Here is a 22,758-nt window from a genome sequence, read left to right as displayed (position 1 = left end):
GGTATTTGAATATAGGTAGATCATGTTTGGTTGATTTTAAAGGGGATAGCAATAACAGTCAGGTCTCAGCTCACTAGCTAGGTCAACGGAGAACCGGTTATACATGCAATAACAAGACAAACCAAAACCTTGAGTTTAGTTTATATCCAAATTAGTTGGCCCATAACTATCCCGAATGAGTCTTCCTTTCGACAACACTAAAAGTTGATTTAAATAAAATGGCTAATTGTCATTATTGCACATGAGCAAAAGATTATAGAACTGTGTTCCTTGGACACTTTAAAACATTCAGAGAACTGGTGAGGTACAAGAATAAAGATGTTTTTCCATGACAAAAAAAACAGAGCTGAGGGTAGAACAACATTGTCCTATAATGTACAGTAAAAATGGCTGCTTAAGTGCCTTTTAAGCTCTCAAAGAGAAAAATATTTCAGAAAGGTATTTATTGTTGAGGCATCATTTCATTAAGTTAACCTGTGCTCTCAGGTCCAACCGTTTGTGAAAAGAGTATGAGAACAAATCCTTCAGAAAAAACTTTATACTCCTTTCAGATTTCGGTTGTTTAAAAGATCACTGCTACATTAAAACCACACGTACTTATGAGCAACATCAGAAAGGCTTTGAAGACAATTTCCTCTACACTGTTCTGCCTATTGGTTGCTTTTACACGTCCCCGCCTCATTATTGGTGCTGATTGGCAGTGTCCAGGTCCAATAACATGGCAGCGTGATTCATTAAAACACTGTAGGTTGCAGTGAGGTTATTTGGGAGGGGTTGGTCTCCCTGGAAATGGCACAGTCTGTCACACCAGTCTGGGGTTTAGGACTGTCTGCCACTCAGACAGGCCCGTTGACTGCTGGCATCTCTGAGCACTGGGGTGGATCCTCTCTGGGGGGGGGGGAAGTGAGGAAGATTGGAAGAGAGAAGATGGAGACAAAGTGAGAGGAGGGTGATAACATAATCCTACATTGCAGACCACCTCTCCTTCTCTGGCAGGCTAGAGTTCACAGTAAATACTTCTACAGGCTTACAACGCTGGCAACTAGCAATGCTATTGTTCAACGTCCAGATGTGTGTCTTGGCTCTGGCTGTTTGGAAAAGGAAACTGGGTTGCTAGAATATTTTTAGCCCTGATCTGCCTGGAATCTCTACGTGCAAGCATGCATTATCTGTACACACACAAGCTGGCACCTACTTGTTGTCTGTCTGAGGGGTGGGGGCCGAGGCTGGCGGTGTGTCTGCTGCAAGCTGTGCCTTTGGGGGGGACTTGGGGGCGTCAGTGAGGGACAGTTTTTCCAGAGGGATGGGGTTCTCACTGTAGCACAGAGAGAAAAAGTTTTTTTTTTTTGCTTGTTAGTCAGTCATCAACAGAAGTGTGTGTGTGTAGAAAATAAACACGTGAAGAGTGTTTTGAGTTGAACTGTTAAACTGTATTTTGGTAGTTTAACCACTTGAACTCATATTTAAAATGCTAGTGATTCTTCCTCTTCAGTAAAGCACATTCATAGTTCATGGGAAGCTCCCTGGATTTCCAAACTCTGAATCCAGTAATTTCAGTTCAAGTCCAGTGTATAATTACTTCAATGTGGTAGTTATGTTTCAAATATAGATGTTTATTTACATGGGTACTAAGGCTTGAGTGGACTTCTACAGAAAATGATTTAGCATTGACTGTGTGCGAGTATGACGTGTCTCATGTTAAACCAACCTTTTGACTTCTGCTTTCTTGTTGGCGCCCGAGCTGGTGGTTTCCGTTGCGGCGGCGGCAGTCTTGTCGTCCTCCTCGCTGTCAGAGCCCCCGGAGGAGCTACTATCTGAGGCTACGAGGGGAGCCTTCCTACCTTCACCCACCGGCCACTCACCACCGGGAGAGGGGCTCGCACCTGGACACACAATCACTTTGGCTTGTGGGTTAAGTAATGAAAGCCTTGTAAAACATTGTATTGTTCTCAAATGCAATAATCACCGTCTCCACAAGGGAGAGCTAAGCCAAATGTCATGTGGCTGAAACCTCCCATCATCCCACACTCACCACTCTTGTCCGGACCCGGTTTGACTTGTTTGTCTGCGTCACTGCTGCCCACGGGAGAGCTGCATCTGGGGCCAGCCTCTGGGCTGCAGGGAGAGGAGTAAGCTTCAGGTACAGAGATCTGACAACACGCCACTAGGTATGTAACACAATGAAGTAAACAGGGTCTTATGTTGGTGATTTAAAAAGGTCTTACTAAAAACATTTTGATAAATTGACAAGTTACAATATCCCAGACACTAACATTAAATGTATATAAAATTGTATGGAGAGCGTTTGGTTCCCACCTGCTGAAAGGTTGGAACTCCGTGAAGGTGGCCCAACCTGCCTCCTGTTTGTCTCCTCCACTCCCCCCTGGGGAATCCCAGCCTGCAGGACCTGGAGAAGACGAGTTACCCCCAGCTTCCCCGAAACTCGCTGTCCAGCTTGGACCTTCACATGATAACATGGTAAGAGGAAAAAGTGTACAATAATGGTTTTCACAAAGTGGAAACCATTCATGATGACTGTCTAATTGATTGAGTAAATATGGGTAATAAGCATAGTTTACAAATAGCTGATTGACTGCCGGGCGTACTGGGAGTGTTGTCCTTGATCTCTTCCAGGCTGCATGGATCTGAGGCGCTCTGTCTGGAGTCGTCTTCCTCGTCTGAGCCCGACCCGCGGTCCCGCTCCCGACCCCCGTTCTCCAGACTGCTCCTGGAGCTGCTCTCTGAGGTGTGGGACACCCCAAACCTGACACACACACACACACAGAGAAAGAAGAGCGGTTTGATGAGAAAAAGAAAGAGAAATCGAGGGAGAGAGCTGCATATTGGCATAGCATCCCCTACTTTGTTTTTGGATCTTGAATTTTTACCAACCTTGTTCTGGATTTGACTTGTGTTGCATAGTTAATCTCCTTCTCCTCCCAAATGTCCTCCTCCTCTTCAGCATCGTCAAACTGACGTATCCTCTCTTTACAGCAGGCCTCAAAGGCAGTAGCGTTGGCCTGCATTCAACACACGGAGAGGGAAACGCATGTAAACATTTAACTTTCACTACACACACAATGAAGCTGGTAGACATTACAGAACAATACAACAACTTACACTATTATCATCAGCATCTAGATTGAAGTTTATTTCTGCAATCCGGTCAAATGTGGCACTTAGGAAAGGAAGGAAACAAAATAGCGTTTAATGCAAACAGCAGCTGTTAGCCCCCCCCAGAGGTCTTTGTCATAGCAACCTGCTGTACAGTCTGTTTCAAAGCTGATTTCTGGTTATTGGACAAGGAATAGTGGAACGGATGACTAAACTCACTTGATGTTTTCATCATGCTCACTGAACTCCTCATCGTTGAACCCAAACTGATCCACAAAGTTGGCAGTCATCTGCTGGATCTGATAGTCTGAGAAAGCCTGGGGGGGAAAAACATGAAATAATGATCTTTCCTCATGGGCAGACAAATGTGTCGTCATGGTGCTGTGGCTTCCTACCTGTTGGAGTGACAGATCGTTGGGGAAGGGACTCTCCATATCATCATCTTCACTGGAGGAGTGCAGGTTATGGGTGCTCACCTGGGACACACAGGACAGACAGAGAATTAGTGAGGAAATGACAGACAGAATGTGTAGAAGGGAATGCTTGTGTGATTGAGCAAGAAAAAAAAGGGTGTGTGTGTTGGAGAGAGACAGAGATGGCGACTGAATGGTTGATACCAGTTCCACTGTGTTTCTCCTGTTGGTCTCTCTCAGGGTCTCATCCACAAAGCTCTCCCAGCGTCCTCTGCAGTCCTCTGGCAACTCTGCAATATCACAGTCCAGTTCTAACTGAGCACTCACCCAGGCACAGTAACCAGCAGTGGAACATTCTTTGCTATTCTTTTATGAATACAGAAGTGGTAATCTGGCAGCTCATGAAAACACACACACCTTTGATGAGGTCACTGATCTGGGACTGGACTGGTCCTTTCTCTAGGTTCTGTACCACCATGTTGGCCATCCTGGTCAGGTGACCCATGTTACCTCTCCTAGCGCCGCCCTCTGCCCTGAGGGACAAAACCACACACCGGTTAATGACATCTAACAGACACTACTATCATGTTAGATACCACCATTGTAGTGAAACAATACTGGACAATACTAAAAGCAGTTGTTCCCCAGATTTGAGTGTCTGACATGTCTTACTGTATTTGATCGTTCTCCTCCCAGGCGTCCAGGATCCTCTGTACCAACCGACACTTCTGGAAGAGCTGGGGAGGAAGTAGAAGAAATAAATAAATTCAGAGACAACATGAAAACAGAATAATAACGTTCTCAGACCAACAGGCTCCGAGACGGCTTCTACCCCCAAGCCATAAGACTGCTAAATAGTCAATTAATGGTACCCAAACTATCTGCACTCACTAGACCCCTCAAACTCAACTCTGGACCTAGAAGCCAGTTCCACTGTGTTTTTTTCATTGTTTCCCTCTAAGTGGGAACTGATTGGGTGCAATTAATAATCAGGTAGAACAGAAAACGAGCAGGCTCTGGACCTCGTATGGTGGGAGTTGAACACCCCTGCACCAGACTCTATATATATATATATATACACACACTTCAATGACATTCACACCTTTTCACACATTATATGCTGCTGCTACTCTGTTCTTTATTGGACTCATCTATCTTGATGCCTAGTCACTTTACCCTGCCTTCATGTACATAGCCGTTCCCTACGATGTAAAATCAATCAATGTGCAGAGGTAGAGGTTCATCAGAAAATTAAATGTTATGTTTTATACTAGGCTATTACTGCACATAGACAGATAAACGCAGAGCTACCAAGCCACCTACATGTGCCACCAGGGTGTTGTGAAGGGTGGTCTCCTCCACCGGGTCGCTGGCCTTGGCTGGCTCCCCAGCCTCACTTCCTGCCTCCCCCTGGTTCTCTGGGCCTGTTGGGGGCTTCTCCTCCTCGTGGTTCTGGAGGCCCGGGATGGGCCGCTCCTCTGGGACAGAGTGGCTCAGGATGGACGCAACACACAGCTCCACTTGGAAGTGCAAGAAGTTATTCCATGAGTACTTGAAGAACAGGTCCTGTGGAGAGCAAAGAGCGAGAGAACCGTGGTGACCGATGGTAGGTGACAGAACAAGAAAGAGCAAGAATGTGAGTGTGAACGACAGAAAGGAGAGGAAGTGAATAAAATAAAAGAAAGTGCCAGAGCGTGAACAAATGAATGAATGCGAAAGAGTAGGAGAATGACAAGTTGATGAAACCCGGCCGTGCAGACACACCAGTAGCTGGTCCATTGTGGTGAGCTTGCAGAGCTCCTGACAGACACTGGGGGCGCTGGTCTGCAGCAGGGCGGCCACTAGCCTGGCCACGTGAAGGCGGGCGTTCCCCAGCGGCTCCTCCAGAAGGCCAACGGTCGTCAGTATTGCACTTTTCTACACACACACACACCATGTTCAATTCAATTACTAAACAGTCCATCAACAGTCCAATGTATACAGGAAGAACTGTGTTGAACAAGTTGATTCAATTGTGTGTTAATGGTTGGAGCCGAGGTAAACACCCTGAACAGTTTATTTATAAAAGTATGGTTGGAATTCTACTGCAGTCTGTTGGCCTCCAACATAATCAAATAAGAACATTTTAACAAAAAGTATTATTTGTATGTTTCATGACTGAGTCTTTCTTTCTTAGTACCCACTGACCACTGTAAATTGATCAGCCATTTGGCCTTACTGTATATCCTTACCTTGGGGGGATTCAGGAGAAGCTGCTGGAAGTCCTTTAGATGGGGCTCAATGGCATGTAGAATACTGCTGTTGACAGTGTAAGACCTTTCATATCCCTGAGAATAGAGATCCATCAGCCCCTCCAACCTGGGACAGAAAGAGAGAACGAGGGAGGGATAAGGAAAAAGATGTTCACATACTAAAATAGCTGGAGAGATGGTCCCTGTCCAGAAACAACCTCTAGCCCCTACCCCTGCCTTAAGCATTTGGGAGATCTGAGAGGATTAGCAAGGTGTAAGCAATGTGGGGGCGCTAAATCCAGACAGCAAGGTGGATGTATTACCATATTGCTTAAATCTATCATATCTTTTTTAGATCTCCACAAGTGGCGAGAGGTTGTTTCTGGACAAGGCAATGGAAAGAGATATGAGGGAGGGAGAGAGAACAGTTGTTCCACTCACCCGGACCTCCTGGTCTCCAGTAAGGTAAGTAGCACTTGAGTTCCGTTAACAATGGAGGCCTCACTCCTCTCCCCCTCAAACATAGTCTTCAGGAGCCCGGCTACGCTCTCCTGCGACTCTAGTACAGCCAATAAGGGGTCGGCCTCGGCGTTCTCCTGCATCTGATTGGCCTGGTCTCGACTAAGGCGGATGATGTCACAAAGCGTCTGGGACGCATTTGATTGTCTCTGGAATAAATAAATTAAAAAGGATTCATACTTCTGACCAGATAGTTAATATCAACTGCCGTGCCTTGTCCAGGAGAATATTGCAATATCAGTCTAAGGTCTATGACTCACTTCCTCGTCTTTGCCTGTGTGGATGAGCTCTGTGAGTCTCTGAATAAGCTTCTCTTCGCTCAGCCACTGAGATAAGGAAAGAAAAATGACGACAGTGAATGAATGAGAGAAATACAAGACATCCAGGTCAATAAGAAATTATACACTGCTCAAAAAAATAAAGGGAACACTTAAACAACACAATGTAACTCCAAGTCAATCACACTTCTGTGAAATCAAACTGTCCACTTAGGAAGCAACACTGATTGACAATAAATTTCACATGCTGTTGTGCAAATGGAATAGACTAAAGGTGGAAATTATAGGCAATTAGCAAGACACCCCCCAAAACAGGAGTGATTCTGCAGGTGGTGACCACAGACCACTTCTCAGTTCCTATGCTTCCTGGCTGATGTTTTGGTCACTTTTGAATGCTGGCGGTGCTCTCACTCTAGTGGTAGCATGAGACGGAGTCTACACAGCAAACAGCAAACTTTTTTGCCACAGTTCGCATTGATGTGCCATCCTGGATGAACTGCACTACCTGAGCCACTTGTGTGGGTTGTGTAGACTCCGTCTCATGCTACCACTAGAGTGAGAGCACCGCCAGCATTCAAAAGTGACCAAAACATTAGCCAGGAAGCATAGGAACTGAGAAGTGGTCTGTGGTCACCACCTGCAGAATCACTCCTGTTTTGGGGGGTGTCTTGCTAATTGCCTATAATTTCCACCTTTTGTCTATTCCATTTGCACAACAGCATGTGAAATGTATTGTCAATCAGTGTTGCTTCCTAAGTGGACAGTTTGATTTCACAGAAGTGTAATTGACTTGGAGTTACATTGTGTTGTTTAAGTGTTCCCTTTATTTTTTTGAGCAGTGTATTTTATAATTGAACAACATTTATGAGAACAGGAATCGCTGGCAGATAGTGGCAGCTTACATTGAGGACCTCCTGTCTCAAGGGGGCAGGCTCCACACAGCTGATGAGGCGAAGCAGCAGGTCCATCATGGCAGAGGCGTCGATGTGTTTCAGCACCAGGCCGATGAAGCCATCCTTTTTCCTCAGGAAGGAGATTACCTGGCGCAAGAGAGACGTTTGGTGAGCTCCAGGTAGGTCCTTACACTTTCTTTATCCGCCTTTATAACTTCTTGGGCATTGAGGTTACCTGTTCTGTTTTCCTTGCGATGAGGTTGCCGATGGTCTTGCTGAAGAAGCTGGCTAGTAGCGGGTTGAGGGGCGGGTCCTGCTCCAGGAAGTGGTAGAGAGTCTCCAGGAGTGACTCGTCCCCGCCCAACTTGTCGTTGATGAGGGACACATCTGATGTCAAGAGCTCACAGGCGATGTTAGGGAACCTGTAGCGGGGGGGACAACAGGATGAGAGGGGAAGAAACAGTCTAAGGAAAGGCTGTGTGGGAGGGAGGTGTACAGTCTGTATTCATTCTTGAAATATAACTTCTACGATGTTTGAAAATATTCTGACAACGCTCATCTCGTCAATTCTGAATTCATGTTTATTGGACGGAGTATACTGAAGACCACGTTGTGTATGCTATGCTAACAGACCCAATCAAGACCAGGGCCCAGTTTCCCAAAAGTATCTTATGGCTAAGTTCTTTGTTAGAACCATAGGATCCTCTCCTAACTCAGCCTTGAGATGCTTTTGTGAAACAGGGCCTATTTGCTGTTCTTTGTGTCTTGTAAGCTACTTTAGAGGGCTAGATGTTGTCCACAAGAGGGCATGCATACAATTAGGAATTAGAATAGTAATGTAATAGGATCTCTGGGCATGTTATAAACCCAACGCAACCTGTTGTACTCGTCACATTAGAAGGATCAACCTAAAAACATTAACTAATTTAGAGGCATCTATCATGGCACTGGTAGTTCTGTTCCCAGTTCATGACATTAAGAGTTTAAAACATCATAGTGTTTCTGCACTGTCAATTATCAGTCTTCAACCTTAAAGCCTGCATAAATGGATCTGGGCTCCCACTAAATCCGGGATTCAATCCAATCACAAGTTATAGGCATTGTGGCTTTCAAAGGCAATGTTCCCGCTTTTGCAGAGATCCCATTCACAGTAAAAAGCTGCATAAGAAAAAAATATACACTGCTCAAAAAAATAAAGGGAACACTTAAACAACACAATGTAACTCCAAGTGAATCACACTTCTGTGAAATCAAACTGTCCACTTAGGAAGCAACACTGATTGACAATAAATTTCACATGCTGTTGTGCAAATGGAATAGACTAAAGGTGGAAATTATAGGCAATTAGCAAGACACCCCCCAAAACAGGAGTGATTCTGCAGGTGGTGACCACAGACCACTTCTCAGTTCCTATGCTTCCTGGCTGATGTTTTGGTCACTTTTGAATGCTGGCGGTGCTCTCACTCTAGTGGTAGCATGAAACGGAGTCTACAACCCACACAAGTGGCTCAGGTAGTGCAGTTCATCCAGGATGGCACATCAATGCGAACTGTGGCAAAAAGGTTTGCTGTGTCTGTCAGCGTAGTGTCCAGAGCATGCAGGCGCTACCAGGAGACAGGCCAGTACATCAGGAGACGTGGAGGAGGCCGTAGGAGGGCAACAACCCAGCAGCAGGACCGGTACCTCCGCCTTAGTGCAAGGAGGTGCACTGCCAGAGCCCTACAAAATGACCTCCAGCAGGCCACAAATGTGCATGTGTCAGCATATGGTCTCACAAGGGGTCTGAGGATCTCATCTCGGTACCTAATGGCAGTCAGGCTACCTCTGGCGAGCACATGGAGGGCTGTGCGGCCCCACAAAGAAATGCCACCCCACACCATGACTGACCCATCGCCAAACCGGTCATGCTGGAGGATGTTGCAGGCAGCAGAACGTTCTCCACGGCGTCTCCAGACTCTGTCACGTCTGTCACATGTGCTCATGTGCTCAGTGTGAGCCTGCTTTCATCTGTGAAAAGCACAGGGCGCCAGTGGCGAATTTGCCAATCTTGGTGTTCTCTGGCAAATGCCAAACGTCCTGCACGGTGTTGGGCTGTAAGCACAACCCCCACCTGTGGATGTCGGGCCCTCATACCACCCTCATGGAGTCTGTTTCAGACCGTTTGAGCAGACACATGCACATTTGTGGCCTGCTGGAGGTCATTTTGCAGGGCGCTGGCAGTGCACCTCCTTGCACTAAGGCGGAGGTAGCGGTCCTGCTGCTGGGTTGTTGCCCTCCTACGGCCTCCTCCACATCTCCTGATGTACTGGCCTGTCTCCTGGTAGCGCCTGCATGCTCTGGACACTACGCTGACAGACACAGCAAACCTTTTTGCCACAGTTCGCATTGATGTGCCATCCTGGATGAACTGCACTACCTGAGCCACTTGTGTGGGTTGTAGACTCCGTCTCATGCTACCACTAGATTGAGAGCACCGCCAGCATTCAAAAGTGACCAAAACATCAGCCAGGAAGCATAGGAACTGAGAAGTGGTCTGTGGTCACCACCTGCAGAATCACTCCTGTTTTGGGGGGTGTCTTGCTAATTGCCTATAACTTCCACCTTTTGTCTATTCCATTTGCACAACAGCATGTGAAATTTATTGTCAATCAGTGTTGCTTCCTAAGTGGACAGTTTGATTTCACAGAAGTGTGATTGACTTGGAGTTACATTGTGTTGTTTAAGTGTTCCCTTTATTTTTTTGAGCAGTGTATATATTTAACCTTTATTTAACTGGGCAAGTCAGTTCAGAACAAATTCTTATTTACAATGACGACCTACTCCGACCAAACCTGGACGACGCTGGTCCAATTGTGCGTCGCCCTATGGGACTCCCAATCATAGCCGGATATGATGCCGCCTGCATTCGAACCAGAGACTGTAGTGCACCTACATCTCTTGCACCGAGATGCAATAATTGAATATGTCTGCTCAATCGAAATTGCCTTTAAAAGCCGCAATGCCTATTATATAACCCGCAATGGGATTGAATCCCAACTTATATATTTGACATATAGGAGACAGTGGGTGAGAGGTAACAACCTGGCCTCACGTCTAAACTTGTGTGTTCAAATCTAGCAGGCTGTGTTTTTGTTTAAACAATTCTCAACAAATATTTGAAGATAACTGTGTATTTTTAGGGGAGTATGAGGTAAGACCATTGGGTCAAAGGTTTGAATCTAGCTTCATGTGCTTGTTTGTTCTACTCAACCTCAACTGTGTGAAGAGAACATGTATAGTGAAGTACTCAGTGGCTCTGGAGTAAGAACCTTGCCTCAAACTGATGGTTGTGGGTTCAAAGCTAACTGGTTGTGTTTGTTTGTGCTTTCACAATTCTCAATATCAATCATATGCAGAAGCATGTATGAACTGTGAAGGTGTTGTGGCTCTGGGGTAAGAACCTTGCCTCCCATACTGATGGTTATGGGTTCAAATCTAACTGGTTGTGCCTTCTCAAAGTCAAACGTGTTTTCAGTGTGAAGGAGTTGTGGCTCTGGGGTAAGAACCTTTCCTCCCACACTGATGGTTATGGGTTCAAATCTCTGCTGGTTTTATTCACGTTCTTGTGAAGTGGCTGCCACAAATGGTTGGAGGGTAGTGGTGTTGGAAGGGAGTGATGGCCAGATGGGATAACCCCCCCCCCCCCTACCCCCACCTTCGTAACACTGAACAGCAGTGATTATTTCCCCAAAAAGTAGGCACTGCAGGCCTTAATGCTGGAATCAGTTTTGGAATACTGACTGTTCAAACGTTAGCAGTGACCAAATCGGGTGTGTGTGCTCAGACAGCAGTCATTAGCTCACTAGTTAGTAACGATGGGTGTGTGCGCAGTGGTGTAGATTGATTGGTGATGGTGCTCGTGCGTCCTATCACTCAAAGTTATGTAGCAAGCTAAGGTGACCACAATGTCGGCCACGGACGTGTCCCAGTTGTTTTGAATGTTAGAAATCTTAAAATAACAATTTTAAAGCCTCAAAAGGATAACATGATACAACTTTCAAAATGAGTCCTTTGTAGCAAACCACAGCACTCAGCTAGCTTTCTAGCACATTCACTCATTTCTAAACAATTAACAAGCTAGTTAGTTTTGACAAGAACAGGTGGTAGCTGAGTAGCTAGCAAGCAACAAGATATGCCAAATAACAGTAAAAACCACTTGAGGGTAAATAAATCAGATTTGACTGTTCAGACAAGTTGCATGGCCATGAATCTGATTTGTAGCCGATTTCAAACCACCTTCGAATGTTTGGTTTGAAATGGTTTGGCTTGAAATATCTGATTCCACGTGATTTTTGGCCATTCACACTGCAAGAGAAAAAGAACAGATTCGAAACAGATATGCAAAAAAATTAAATAATGATTTGAGTCACTTCAAACTGCCAATGTGAACAAGGCTTTAGTTTTTATAGGCAAAATCTGTATTTCAATATCAAGTGGCCATGGTGCTCCAGCACCTTTTACCTCTAATCATCACAGCTGCCATTCAACCAACTCTGCAGATGACAACTCCGCAGACATAACTGGATTTGAACTCTCAACCTCTCGGTGACAAGGCAAAGACCCCACAGCCACAAGCTCTTTCACTCTAGACAGGGATCTAGGTGTGTTAAGACATTGAAAATCACAGGAAAACAAAGAACGTAATAGAGTGTATGCAGGCTGGTCTTAGGTTGAAACTTGGCAGTTGGTACTTATCCACTGAGCATAGAACCCAGGCCATGTCAGAGCATGTTACGGACAAGCCCCTTTCATTTTGTACAACTGGTCTTTAGAGGAAAGGTCAGTCCGTGATGGCTTAAGCATAGGGTGTACTTGAATATTTATCTAAAAGTATATTTTGTTAAGCTCAAATTCTCTTACAATAATGACATAGTATACACTTGTGTTGAGCAGCCCATCCCCCTTCCCCCTCGGGCGACCCTTTCTCACTTAAAGCGGCTCTTCTCCTCCAGGTCAGCAGGGGGCTCTGTGGTGATGAGGTTGACCAGCTCTGTCATGCAGTGGTCCTGGGAGAGGAAGAGCAGCAGCCGGCGGTTCTGGGCCTTGCACTCCTGCAGGACATCATCCTCCTCCATGAGCTCCCGCAACGTCACGTCCTCCCGGTCCAGCAGCTGGTCGATGTGGGACGTGGTGTGCAGGTCAAACTTCCAGAACATGGTGGCTGCTTGGACAGGGGACACAGCCCTAGAAGGAAGGAGAGAGTCAGAGAGAGACGGATCCAATGATGGCATGGCACCCTAGTAGCAGCCTAAGCAGAGAGCTCCTTTAAATATAGGTTTTCATTTTATTATAATTATCAGCCGTTTCGTTTTTTAACATCGAGTTTTGCTGCATATTTCTGGTGGTTATGTAGTCCTGTACAATATCATCACCAGACACTTCATCTCCCTGACTACCTTCTTCTGAGCAAGCCATTAACTGTCCCTCTCCATTTTTAAAGGATGCATACACTCAAAGACTTGGCCTCTATTGGTTGACCTAGCCAACTATAGCTAGGCTACTCATGGTGATGTATTGGTTGACCTAGCTACTCATGGTGATGTATTGGTTAATCTAGCCAACTATAGCTAGGCTACTCATGATGATGTATTGGTTGACCTAGCCAACTATAGCTAGGCTACTCATGGTGATGATGTATTGGTTGACCTAGCCAACTATAGCTAGGCTACTCATGATGATGTATTGGTTGACCTAGCCAACTATAGCTAGGCTACTCATGATGATGTATTGGTTGACCTAGCTACTCATGGTGATGTATTGGTTAATCTAGCCAACTATAGCTAGGCTACTCATGATGATGTATTGGTTGACCTAGCCAACTATAGCTAGGCTACTCATGGTGATGATGTATTGGTTGACCTAGCCAACTATAGCTAGGCTACTCATGATGATGTATTGGTTGACCTAGCTACTCATGGTGATGTATTGGTTAATCTAGCCAACTATAGCTAGGCTACTCATGATGATGTATTGGTTGACCTAGCCAACTATAGCTAGGCTACTCATGGTGATGATGTATTGGTTGACCTAGCCAACTATAGCTAGGCTACTCATGATGATGTATTGGTTGACCTAGCCAACTATAGCTAGGCTACTCATGATGATGTATTGGTTGACCTAGCCAACTATAGCTAGGCTACTCATGGTGATGATGTATTGGTTGACCTAGCCAACTATAGCTAGGCTACTCATGATGATGTATTGGTTGACCTAGCTACTCATGGTGATGTATTGGTTAATCTAGCCAACTATAGCTAGGCTACTCATGATGATGTATTGGTTGACCTAGCCAACTATAGCTAGGCTACTCATGGTGATGATGTATTGGTTGACCTAGCCAACTATAGCTAGGCTACTCATGATGATGTATTGGTTGACCTAGCCAACTATAGCTAGGCTACTCATGATGACGTATTGGTTGACCTAGCCAACTATAGCTAGGCTACTCGATGATGTATTGGTTGACCTAGCCAACTATAGCTAGGCTACTCATGGTGATGATGTATTGGTTGACCTAGCCAACTATAGCTAGGCTACTCATGGTGATGTATTGGTTGACCTAGCCAACTATAGCTAGGCTACTCATGATGTATTGGTTGACCTAGCCAACTATAGCTAGGCTACTCATGATGATGTATGTATTGGTTGACCTAGCCAACTATTGCTAGGCTACTCATGGTGATGATGTATTAGTTGACCTAGCCAACTATAGCTAGGCTACTCATGGTGATGTATTGGTTGACCTAGCCAACTATAGCTAGGCTACTCATGGTGATGTATTGGTTGACCTAGCCAACTATTGCTAGGCTACTCATGGTGATGTATTGGTTGACCTAGCCAACTATAGCTAGGCTACTCATGGTGATGTATTGGTTGACCTAGCCAACTATAGCTAGGCTACTCATGGTGATGTATTGGTTGACCTAGCCAACTATAGCTAGGCTACTCATGATGATGATGTACACTGCTCAAAAAAATAAAGGGAACACTTAAACAACACAATGTAACTCCAAGTCAATCACACTTCTGTGAAATCAAACTGTCCACTTAGGAAGCAACACTGATTGACAATACATTTCACATGCTGTTATGCAAATGGAATAGACAAAAGGTGAAAATTATAGGCAATTAGAAAGACACCCCCAATAAAGGAGTGATTCTGCAGGTGGTGACCACAGACCACTTCTCAGTTCCTATGCTTCCTGGCTGATGTTTTGGTCACTTTTGAATGCTGGCGGTGCTCTCACTCTAGTGGTAGCATGAGACGGAGTCTACAACCCACACAAGTGGCTCAGGTAGTGCAGCTCATCCAGGATGGCACATCAATGCGAGCTGTGGCAAGAAGGTTTCCTGTGTCTGTCAGCGTTGTGTCCAGAGCATGGAGGCGCTACCAGGAGACAGGCCAGTACATCAGGAGACGTGTAGGAGGGCAACAACCCAGCAGCAGGACCGCTACCTCCGCCTTTGAGCAGGAGGAGCACTGCCAGAGCCCTGCAAAATGACCTCCAGCAGGCCCGAGGTAAATACAATATAGCAAGTAAAACACTGGAATGGTAGATTTGCAGTGGAAGAATGTGCAAAGTTGAAATATAAATAATGGGGTGCATAGGAGCTAAATAAATAAATACAGTAGGGGAAGGGGTAGTTGTTTGGGCTAAATTATAGATGGGCTGTGTACAGGTGCAGTAATCTGTGAGCTGCTCTGACAGCTGGTGCTTAAAGCTAGTGAGGGAGATAAGTGTTTCCAGCGTCAGAGATTTTTGCAGTTTGTTCCAGTCATTGGGAGCAGAGAAATGGGAGGAAAGACAACCAAAGGAGGAATTGGCTTTGGGGGTGACCAGTGAGATATACCTGCTGCAGCGCGTGCTACTATGGTGACCAGTGAGCCGAGATAAGGCAGGGCTTTACCTAGCAGAGACTTGTAGATAACCTGTAGCCGGTGGGTTTGGCGACGAGTATGAAGCGAGGGCCAACCAACGAGAGCGTACAGGTCGCAATGGTGGGTAGTGTATGGGGCTTTGGTGACAAAACGGATGGCACTGTGATAGACTGCATCCAGTTTGTTGAGTAAAGTGTTGGAGGCTATTTTATAGATGACATCACCGAAGTCGAGGATCGGTAGGATGGTCAGTTTTACGAGGGTATGTTTGGCAGCATGAGTGAAGGATGCTTTGTTGCGATATAGGAAGCCGATTCTAGATTTAATTTGGATTGGAGACCTAGCCAACTATAGCTAGGCTACTCATGGTGATGTATTGGTTAACCTAGCCAAGCTACTCATGGTGATATTGCTTGCTTGTTTGTTTTTTGCTTTTCAATCGCTTTGAGATAAATAAATATTGAAGAGGAAGAATTGAAGAGGAAGAAAAAGGAGGAGATTAAAAGAGCTGAGGTTCATGCGGTGGGGAGAGTAACAGGGGAAATACACAAAGAAACGGATGAAAACAATGAAGCAGGAACATCTAAAAACATCAACATAGTCAGTGGCTCTGTCCACACATGAACAACAAACTCATTACAGATATAATTTGAGATGTAACCTCCAGTAATTGTGCTCACCAGTAGAAGAAATGTGGGTATCTTTAATCAGATCTCCCTCAGACAGGCAGGCATTTGTGTTTGTGCAGACGGCAGAGAGCGTGGCGAGGCCTGGCATTTATCAGCATGGGTCTCCTCTTAGAACACAGGCATCCTTAGTACACAACACACTGAAAGGCTCACCATAACCTGAGAGAGAAGGGGGTTACAATAAATTATAATTACATTCATATAGGACCTTGCATCAGATCTCAAAGGCATCTATTATTAGTCAGCAGCAGTATTTGCATAGTCATCTTTAAACAAGATTAATGTGTTGCATCAGATTTATTCAGACTACTCGACATCACAAGGAGGATTCTGAACAGAGCTTTTCAAGAAAGACGTTTGTCTGGCTGCCATTAGTTATAGGATCATGACCTAGCCTTCTAGTTAGTAGATTGCTAGTGAGAAAGCTGTAGCGGGGTTTGGCTAAGATTTCTAAAGTCTTGGGCAGCCGAACCCTAAGTCAACCTGCTTCTATAGAATTCTTAGCTTTCAGTTATGAATGAGACAATGAACTGATGTGCCAACGGCCTGCCCTGACTTGCCTTGTGGCTTATAAAAAAAAGAGAAGAGAACTAGGCCTAGTCTAACGTTATACACTGCTCAAAAAAATAAAGGGAACACTTAAACAACACAATGTAACTCCAAGTCAATCACACTTCTGTGAAATCAAACTGTCCACTTAGGAAGCAACACTGATTGACAATACATTTCACATGCTGTTGTGCAAATGGAATAGACAAAAGGTGGAAATTATAGGCAATTAGCAAGACACCCCCCAAAACAGGAGTGATTCTGCAGGTGGTGACCACAGACCACTTCTCAGTTCCTATGCTTCCTGGCTGATGTTTTGGTCACTTTTGAATGCTGGCGGTGCTCTCACTCTAGTGGTAGCATGAGACGGAGTCTACAACCCACACAAGTGGCTCAGGTAGTGCAGTTCATCCAGGATGTCACATCAATGCGAACTGTGGCAAAAAGGTTTGCTGTGTCTGTCAGCATAGTGTCCAGAGCATGCAGGCGCTACCAGGAGACAGGCCAGTACATCAGGAGACGTGGAGGAGGCCGTAGGAGGGCAACAACCCAGCAGCAGGACCGCTACCTCCGCCTTTGTGCAAGGAGGTGCACTGCCAGAGCCCTGCAAAATTACCTCCAGCAGGCCACAAATGTGCATGTGTCAGCATATGGTCTCACAAGGGGTCTGAGGATCTCATCTCGGTACCTAATGGCAGTCAGGCTACCTCTGGCGAGCACATGGAGGGCTGTGCGGCCCCACAAAGAAATGCCACCCCACACCATGACTGACCCATCGCCAAACCGGTCATGCTGGAGGATGTTGCAGGCAGCAGAACGTTCTCCACGGCGTCTCCAGACTCTGTCACGTCTGTCACATGTGCTCAGTGTGAACCTGCTTTCATCTGTGAAGAGCACAGGGCGCCAGTGGCGAATTTGCCAATCTTGGTGTTCTCTGGCAAATGCCAAACGTCCTGCACGGTGTTGGGCTGTAAGCACAACCCCCACCTGTGGACGTCGGGCCCTCATACCACCCTCATGGAGTCTGTTTCTGACCGTTTGAGCAGACACATGCACATTTGTGGCCTGCTGGAGGTCATTTTGCAGGGCGCTGGCAGTGCACCTCCTTGCACAAAGGCGGAGGTAGCGGTCCTGCTGCTGGGTTGTTGCCCTCCTACGGCCTCCTCCACGTCTCCTGATGTACTGGCCTGTCTCCTGGTAGCGCCTGCATGCTCTGGACACTACGCTGACAGACACAGCAAACCTTTTTGCCACAGTTCGCATTGATGTGCCATCCTGGATGAACTGCACTACCTGAGCCACTTGTGTGGGTTGTAGACTCCGTCTCATGCTACCACTAGAGTGAGAGCACCGCCAGCATTCAAAAGTGACCAAAACATCAGCCAGGAAGCATAGGAACTGAGAAGTGGTCTGTGGTCACCACCTGCAGAATCACTCCTGTTTTGGGGGGTGTCTTGCTAATTGCCTATAATTTCCACCTTTTGTCTATTTCATTTGCACAACAGCATGTGAAATGTATTGTCAATCGGTGTTGCTTCCTAAGTGGACAGTTTGATTTCACAGAAGTGTGATTGACTTGGAGTTACATTGTGTTGTTTAAGTGTTCCCTTTATTTTTTTGAGCAGTGTATATCAACTCAACTTAGCCTAACAACGGTGAAATGTGCAACGTGTAGAACACTAACAATAAAAGAACTTCAGCTAACTTAATTACTTGAAAACAGTAGTGAATGGCATTTCAGCCAACAATGGAGGCTCACACAGAAATATAGGCACACCATCAACTAAGAGATGTTGGCTGGAAAATCTTAAACAAAATTCCAGATGCATGCTTTGGATTATGTTAGGCCTATGCAAATGCTTTATGAAATGAGATAAGCATTTTGAAATGGATTATAGGCTTGCACAGGCTACCAATTACGGTCAAATTCATGAGTACTTTTGTCTAATGTATGAACATTGGGCAGACTAGCAGGGTTAGCTGCCTGGCTAATACAATTAATATTATTAACTGTATGCTTTAAAAGATATGCAGAAGTAAATACATCTAGTGCACACTACCCTTTCCTGGACCATCACTCACACATCACTAATGTGAAAAGGTTGTGGTTAGCTCTAGCTACTTCACTGTTCTTGACGTCAGCATTTCACACTGAACAACCTAGTTATAGGTCTAGGCAACCACAACTATAGACAGGAAATTAGAATAGTTTTGAAAAATCTGTTGGCTATGGTTGGTATGATAAACACACTAACTAGCCTATCAAGACCATTATTCAGACATGTTGGAAGGGACAAAAATCAAACCAACTTGCTTAGTCAACAACAGACGAATGTGCTGGCCGGTGCAATATAACACTGACTGGCCGCCCACACAACACAAGACTGGGTCTGAAAAAGAAAATCAAAGTGTTTCCTACTTTTTCCTCTTATTTGGACAATCCTGCACGTGTGGGAGCGTCCATCTGGCATACATTTACACAGAGCACACTAGTGCAACAATAACCCCTAGAGTGCTCCCCTGTGGATGCTATACAGGAAAAAGCTAAAACTTGACTTCTCTTCTAAAATAGAACTCACCAGCGGCATCCTCAGCAAAACAGTCCACTGGCTAATAGAGTAAATGATGAAAAGAGGAACAATGGTTGAAGAGCAATCAACTGGATGCTATGACCCAACAGTAGCCTGTCATTAAGCAAAGCAAGTGGCTTATGGGGCAGCATAGTAATGCAGCGTTCGTTCACACGCTCGTCAGACATTCCTATTTCCTAGTTGTGATGTCGGATATACGACATGTTTCATTCATGTGCTTTTTGATCGGAACAATTCGTCAACCAACCAGATTTTAGTTAGCTTGATAAGCTAGCTGACGTTGGTAATAATAAAAGTTTGCTAGCTTGCTTAACATTGACCTTATTGTCAATCTAAATTCTTTATAAGGTTGTAGTTGTCAATAACGTCACCATTTTCTCAGAGTTTCCCCACTTGTAATTCAGACTGGGAGTCGTTTAAGTGAAACTTCCCAGTGAACTCTGATAGCACATGAGCACAGCATTGACAGAGCAAACAGAGGGCAGGCTGTCACAAATCTTAGATGGCTTCCTTTCCTTACCTTCATGACCACTGATTAGATATGCAAAAGCAAAATGGTGGAAACTTATAAAGTCTACTACAATCGGTGGTTATGAAGGAGAGTTGATAGGGAAAGGAGGCTATCGAAGATAATTGGGACATAGCCAAACTCTCAAATTTCCTAATTAGGTGCTTATCAGTCTCAGTTGGCTGCACTGCTAAGCACGTGCAGGTGTGCTTCTCCATGAGTTGCTAACAAAAGTAGCAACAGGGAGCCTCATTTAAGATGCTCTTTCTTGTTGCCACCTTATACCTAGGATTCAAGATGTGGTTGGTTTTGGATAATTGCTTTATTACGAACATGACCATTTTGTTTTGTCTGTAGGCCTATCAGGGACCTCAGCCACAGCCTTTTCTCCCTGTTTCCATTACTTAGATGCAGGCAGTATACTTACCCTGCCCCCACTCTCCAATGGACATGTATCATTGCTACAGTTGTCAAAGTGTATATTATTTGTAGTATTTTCTCATGTAAACATATTATTTCATTCACTTCAACACTCCCCAATTCTCCTTTTCCGTGTTGATAATTTCTTTGAAAAAACAGTTGCAAGATGAAGAACCCTTTAGGGTCTACTATTACTATCACTCCTTGTCTGACAATGCAGGGACAAGTGTTCTGTAGAACTGTAAAATGATATGTTGGTGGCCTTGGCAAGAAATGCACATCAACTGCTGAGTGTTGGAAGCTCACATTTCTGTTTACTTCACAAGTCACTACAGTAGTACTTGCTGGCTACTTCTATTCACTACTTGGAGATTTGACATTGATTATTTTTAAGCTAAAGCTGCCAGTGCCAAACCCTGCAGTTGTAAACGGGTTTGAGTTTGTTTGTTCAATGGATAGAAATTCCAAGACCGTCGATTTGTTTCTAGACAACTATAATTCTACAACGGTGTGGAATTTTCCGCAACAAGTATATCTTCACGAATGCAGGAAGTAACATGTTAGGTAGTTAACATTTCTTGCAACCAATACATTATCTTGAACGAACTGCACTTCTCTTTTTGGTCTTGCTAACGTCGAATGTCTGAACAGCAGCAGTTAGTCAGCTAGTATTAGCGTTAGTTAGCTAGGACACATTAGCAAGTAACCTAACTCAGTTAGCAAAGTAGATTGGCTAAGCCTGATGGATTCGACAGTCAAAGGCGGAGAGAATCCTGAGCCGCTAGCTATCCATGTAGTTAGCTAACCTAGCTAACTTTACGTTAGCATACAATTTAGTTAGCTTTAGCACAAGGACTTGAGCAATTTATCATCAACTTTGTCGCCAGATGGTTAAAATGCTGGTTGTCGGCGTTAGTTTCTCTCCCGAGTCAGCTAAGGTTAACTAACATTTGCATAACTTTAGCTGGCTAAATTGGCAAAAGCTAGCTAGCCCTCTTTAGCTAACTAGGTATTTTAAGTCGCCAGGCACAAATAACTCACCAGCTTTAGCTAGCCAACGTTGGTCCCGAGAAACTTACCGTGTTGTTCAAAGTTTGCAATCCACTCGTCTGTATGGCTAGAAGTTAGCTAACGTTAGTTAGCGAACTAGCCAAACGTGATTTGTTTTGATGGTTCAGGCTGACGAGCAGTATGAACAAAGTATCTGTCAACCTGGTGACACGGATATTATTCTCTTGCGACGTGGCAACGGACAGGCCTCACATGTGTACCTTGTATATTCAATATTATTACGCGTAATATCTATGTCCTCTACAGTACATACATTCAAAAGCTAGCCTGTTACAAGCTAAAGCAGGAAAAACTCGGTCATATTTTCGAAACAAAATGGCGAATATTCTCGCGGAGGCGCGCAGGGGAGTGCGCATTGACTTCTTCTATGGCCTGGGTGTCAAACTCATTTTGCCTCGGGGCCGCACGGAAAATTGGTTATGTTACTGTACCTCACCATCTACATTTGCAAAATATAGTTCTCTATCCATCGTTTTTGTAATTTTCGATACACCCTGTTTATCTTTAATTTCCGTGATTATTAGGGAGCTGGACACATTCAATAAACTGTATAAAATAGGTCCATTATCATTTCGACACAGTTTCGAGTTGGTTTTAGTCATTTTAAAGTATACTGATCAAATTTAAAACACAACATGCAACAATTTCAAAGATGTTACTGAGTTACAATTCATATAAGCAAATTAATCAATTTGAAATGTGTGGAATGATTCCACATTGTGGAATGTGGTCCCATAATTTTCTTCAATGGCTGTGCGAAGTTGTGGATATTGGCGGAAACTGGAACATGCTGTGCCTGTGGTACACAGTCAATCCAGAGCATACCAAACATGCTCAATGGGTGACATGTCTGGTGAGTATGCAGGCCATGGAAGAACTGGGACATTTTCAGCTTATGTACAGATCCTTGCTACATGGGGCCGTGCATTATCATGCTTATGCCTGCCTATAGCATAACGCCACCGCCACCATGGGGCACTCCGTTCACAATGTTGACATCAGCAAACCGCTCGCCCACATGACGCAATACAGGTGGTCTGTGGTTGTGAAGCCAGTTGGACATACTGCCAAATTCTCTAAAACAACGTTGGCGGCAGCTTATGGTAGATACATTACATTCTCTGGCAACAGCTCTGGTGGACATTCCTGCAGTCAGCATACCAATTGCATGCTCACTCAAAACTTGAGACATCTGTGGCATTGTGTTGTGTGACAAAACTTAACATTTCAGAAGGGCCTTTTATTGTCCCCAGCACAAGGTGCACCTGTGTAATGAATGCTGTTTAATCAGCTTCTTAATATGCCACACCTGTCATGTGGATGGATTGTCTTGGCAAAGGAGAAATGCTCACTAACAGAAACGTATACACATTTTATGCACAAATGTGACAACCCTGTGCATATGGAACATTTGTCTGGTTTTTGTTCATATGAAACATTTCTGGGATCTTTTATTTCAGCTCATGAAACATGGGTCCAACAAATTAAATGTTGCGTTTATATTTTTGTTCAGTGTATATTGAGTCATTTTAGTATATACTAGTATATACTTTAGTATATACTC

At 44.7% G+C, this 22,758-nt stretch overlaps 1 protein-coding gene across 5 annotated transcripts; it reads right to left on the bottom strand.

The window, feature by feature from the left end:
• Nucleotides 1-125: 125 nt before the first annotated feature.
• On the bottom strand, nucleotides 126-21,534 carry LOC129838291 (serine/threonine-protein phosphatase 6 regulatory subunit 2-like). Of its 5 annotated transcripts, none has more exons than XM_055905171.1 (24): nucleotides 21,203-21,534; nucleotides 16,047-16,214; nucleotides 14,735-14,990; nucleotides 12,417-12,671; nucleotides 7,684-7,870; nucleotides 7,458-7,595; nucleotides 6,538-6,603; nucleotides 6,200-6,426; nucleotides 5,759-5,885; nucleotides 5,292-5,444; nucleotides 4,851-5,093; nucleotides 4,200-4,264; nucleotides 3,945-4,060; nucleotides 3,732-3,817; nucleotides 3,510-3,590; nucleotides 3,334-3,431; nucleotides 3,121-3,178; nucleotides 2,893-3,020; nucleotides 2,580-2,764; nucleotides 2,317-2,461; nucleotides 2,033-2,115; nucleotides 1,709-1,898; nucleotides 1,196-1,315; nucleotides 126-888 (listed from the first exon to the last, which is right to left on the bottom strand). In XM_055905171.1, the coding sequence occupies exons 3-24, from the start codon at nucleotides 14,746-14,748 to the stop codon at nucleotides 837-839; spliced, it is 2,817 nt and encodes a 938-aa protein (XP_055761146.1). In that variant the 5' UTR covers nucleotides 14,749-14,990; nucleotides 16,047-16,214; nucleotides 21,203-21,534; the 3' UTR covers nucleotides 126-836. The 5 variants fall into 5 exon arrangements, with proteins under 5 accessions (XP_055761146.1, XP_055761147.1, XP_055761148.1 ...); XM_055905172.1 differs by having other exon boundaries at nucleotides 1,709-1,883; XM_055905173.1 differs by having other exon boundaries at nucleotides 2,607-2,764.
• Between the last annotated feature and the right edge of the window lie 1,224 nt (nucleotides 21,535-22,758).

The sequence above is a fragment of the Salvelinus fontinalis genome, chromosome 39, assembly GCF_029448725.1.
Source record: "Salvelinus fontinalis isolate EN_2023a chromosome 39, ASM2944872v1, whole genome shotgun sequence".
In the NCBI taxonomy this organism is placed as follows: domain Eukaryota; kingdom Metazoa; phylum Chordata; class Actinopteri; order Salmoniformes; family Salmonidae; genus Salvelinus; species Salvelinus fontinalis.
The sequence above is the reverse complement of the archived record's forward strand: the minus strand, read 5'-3'. Positions and strand labels throughout refer to the sequence as shown.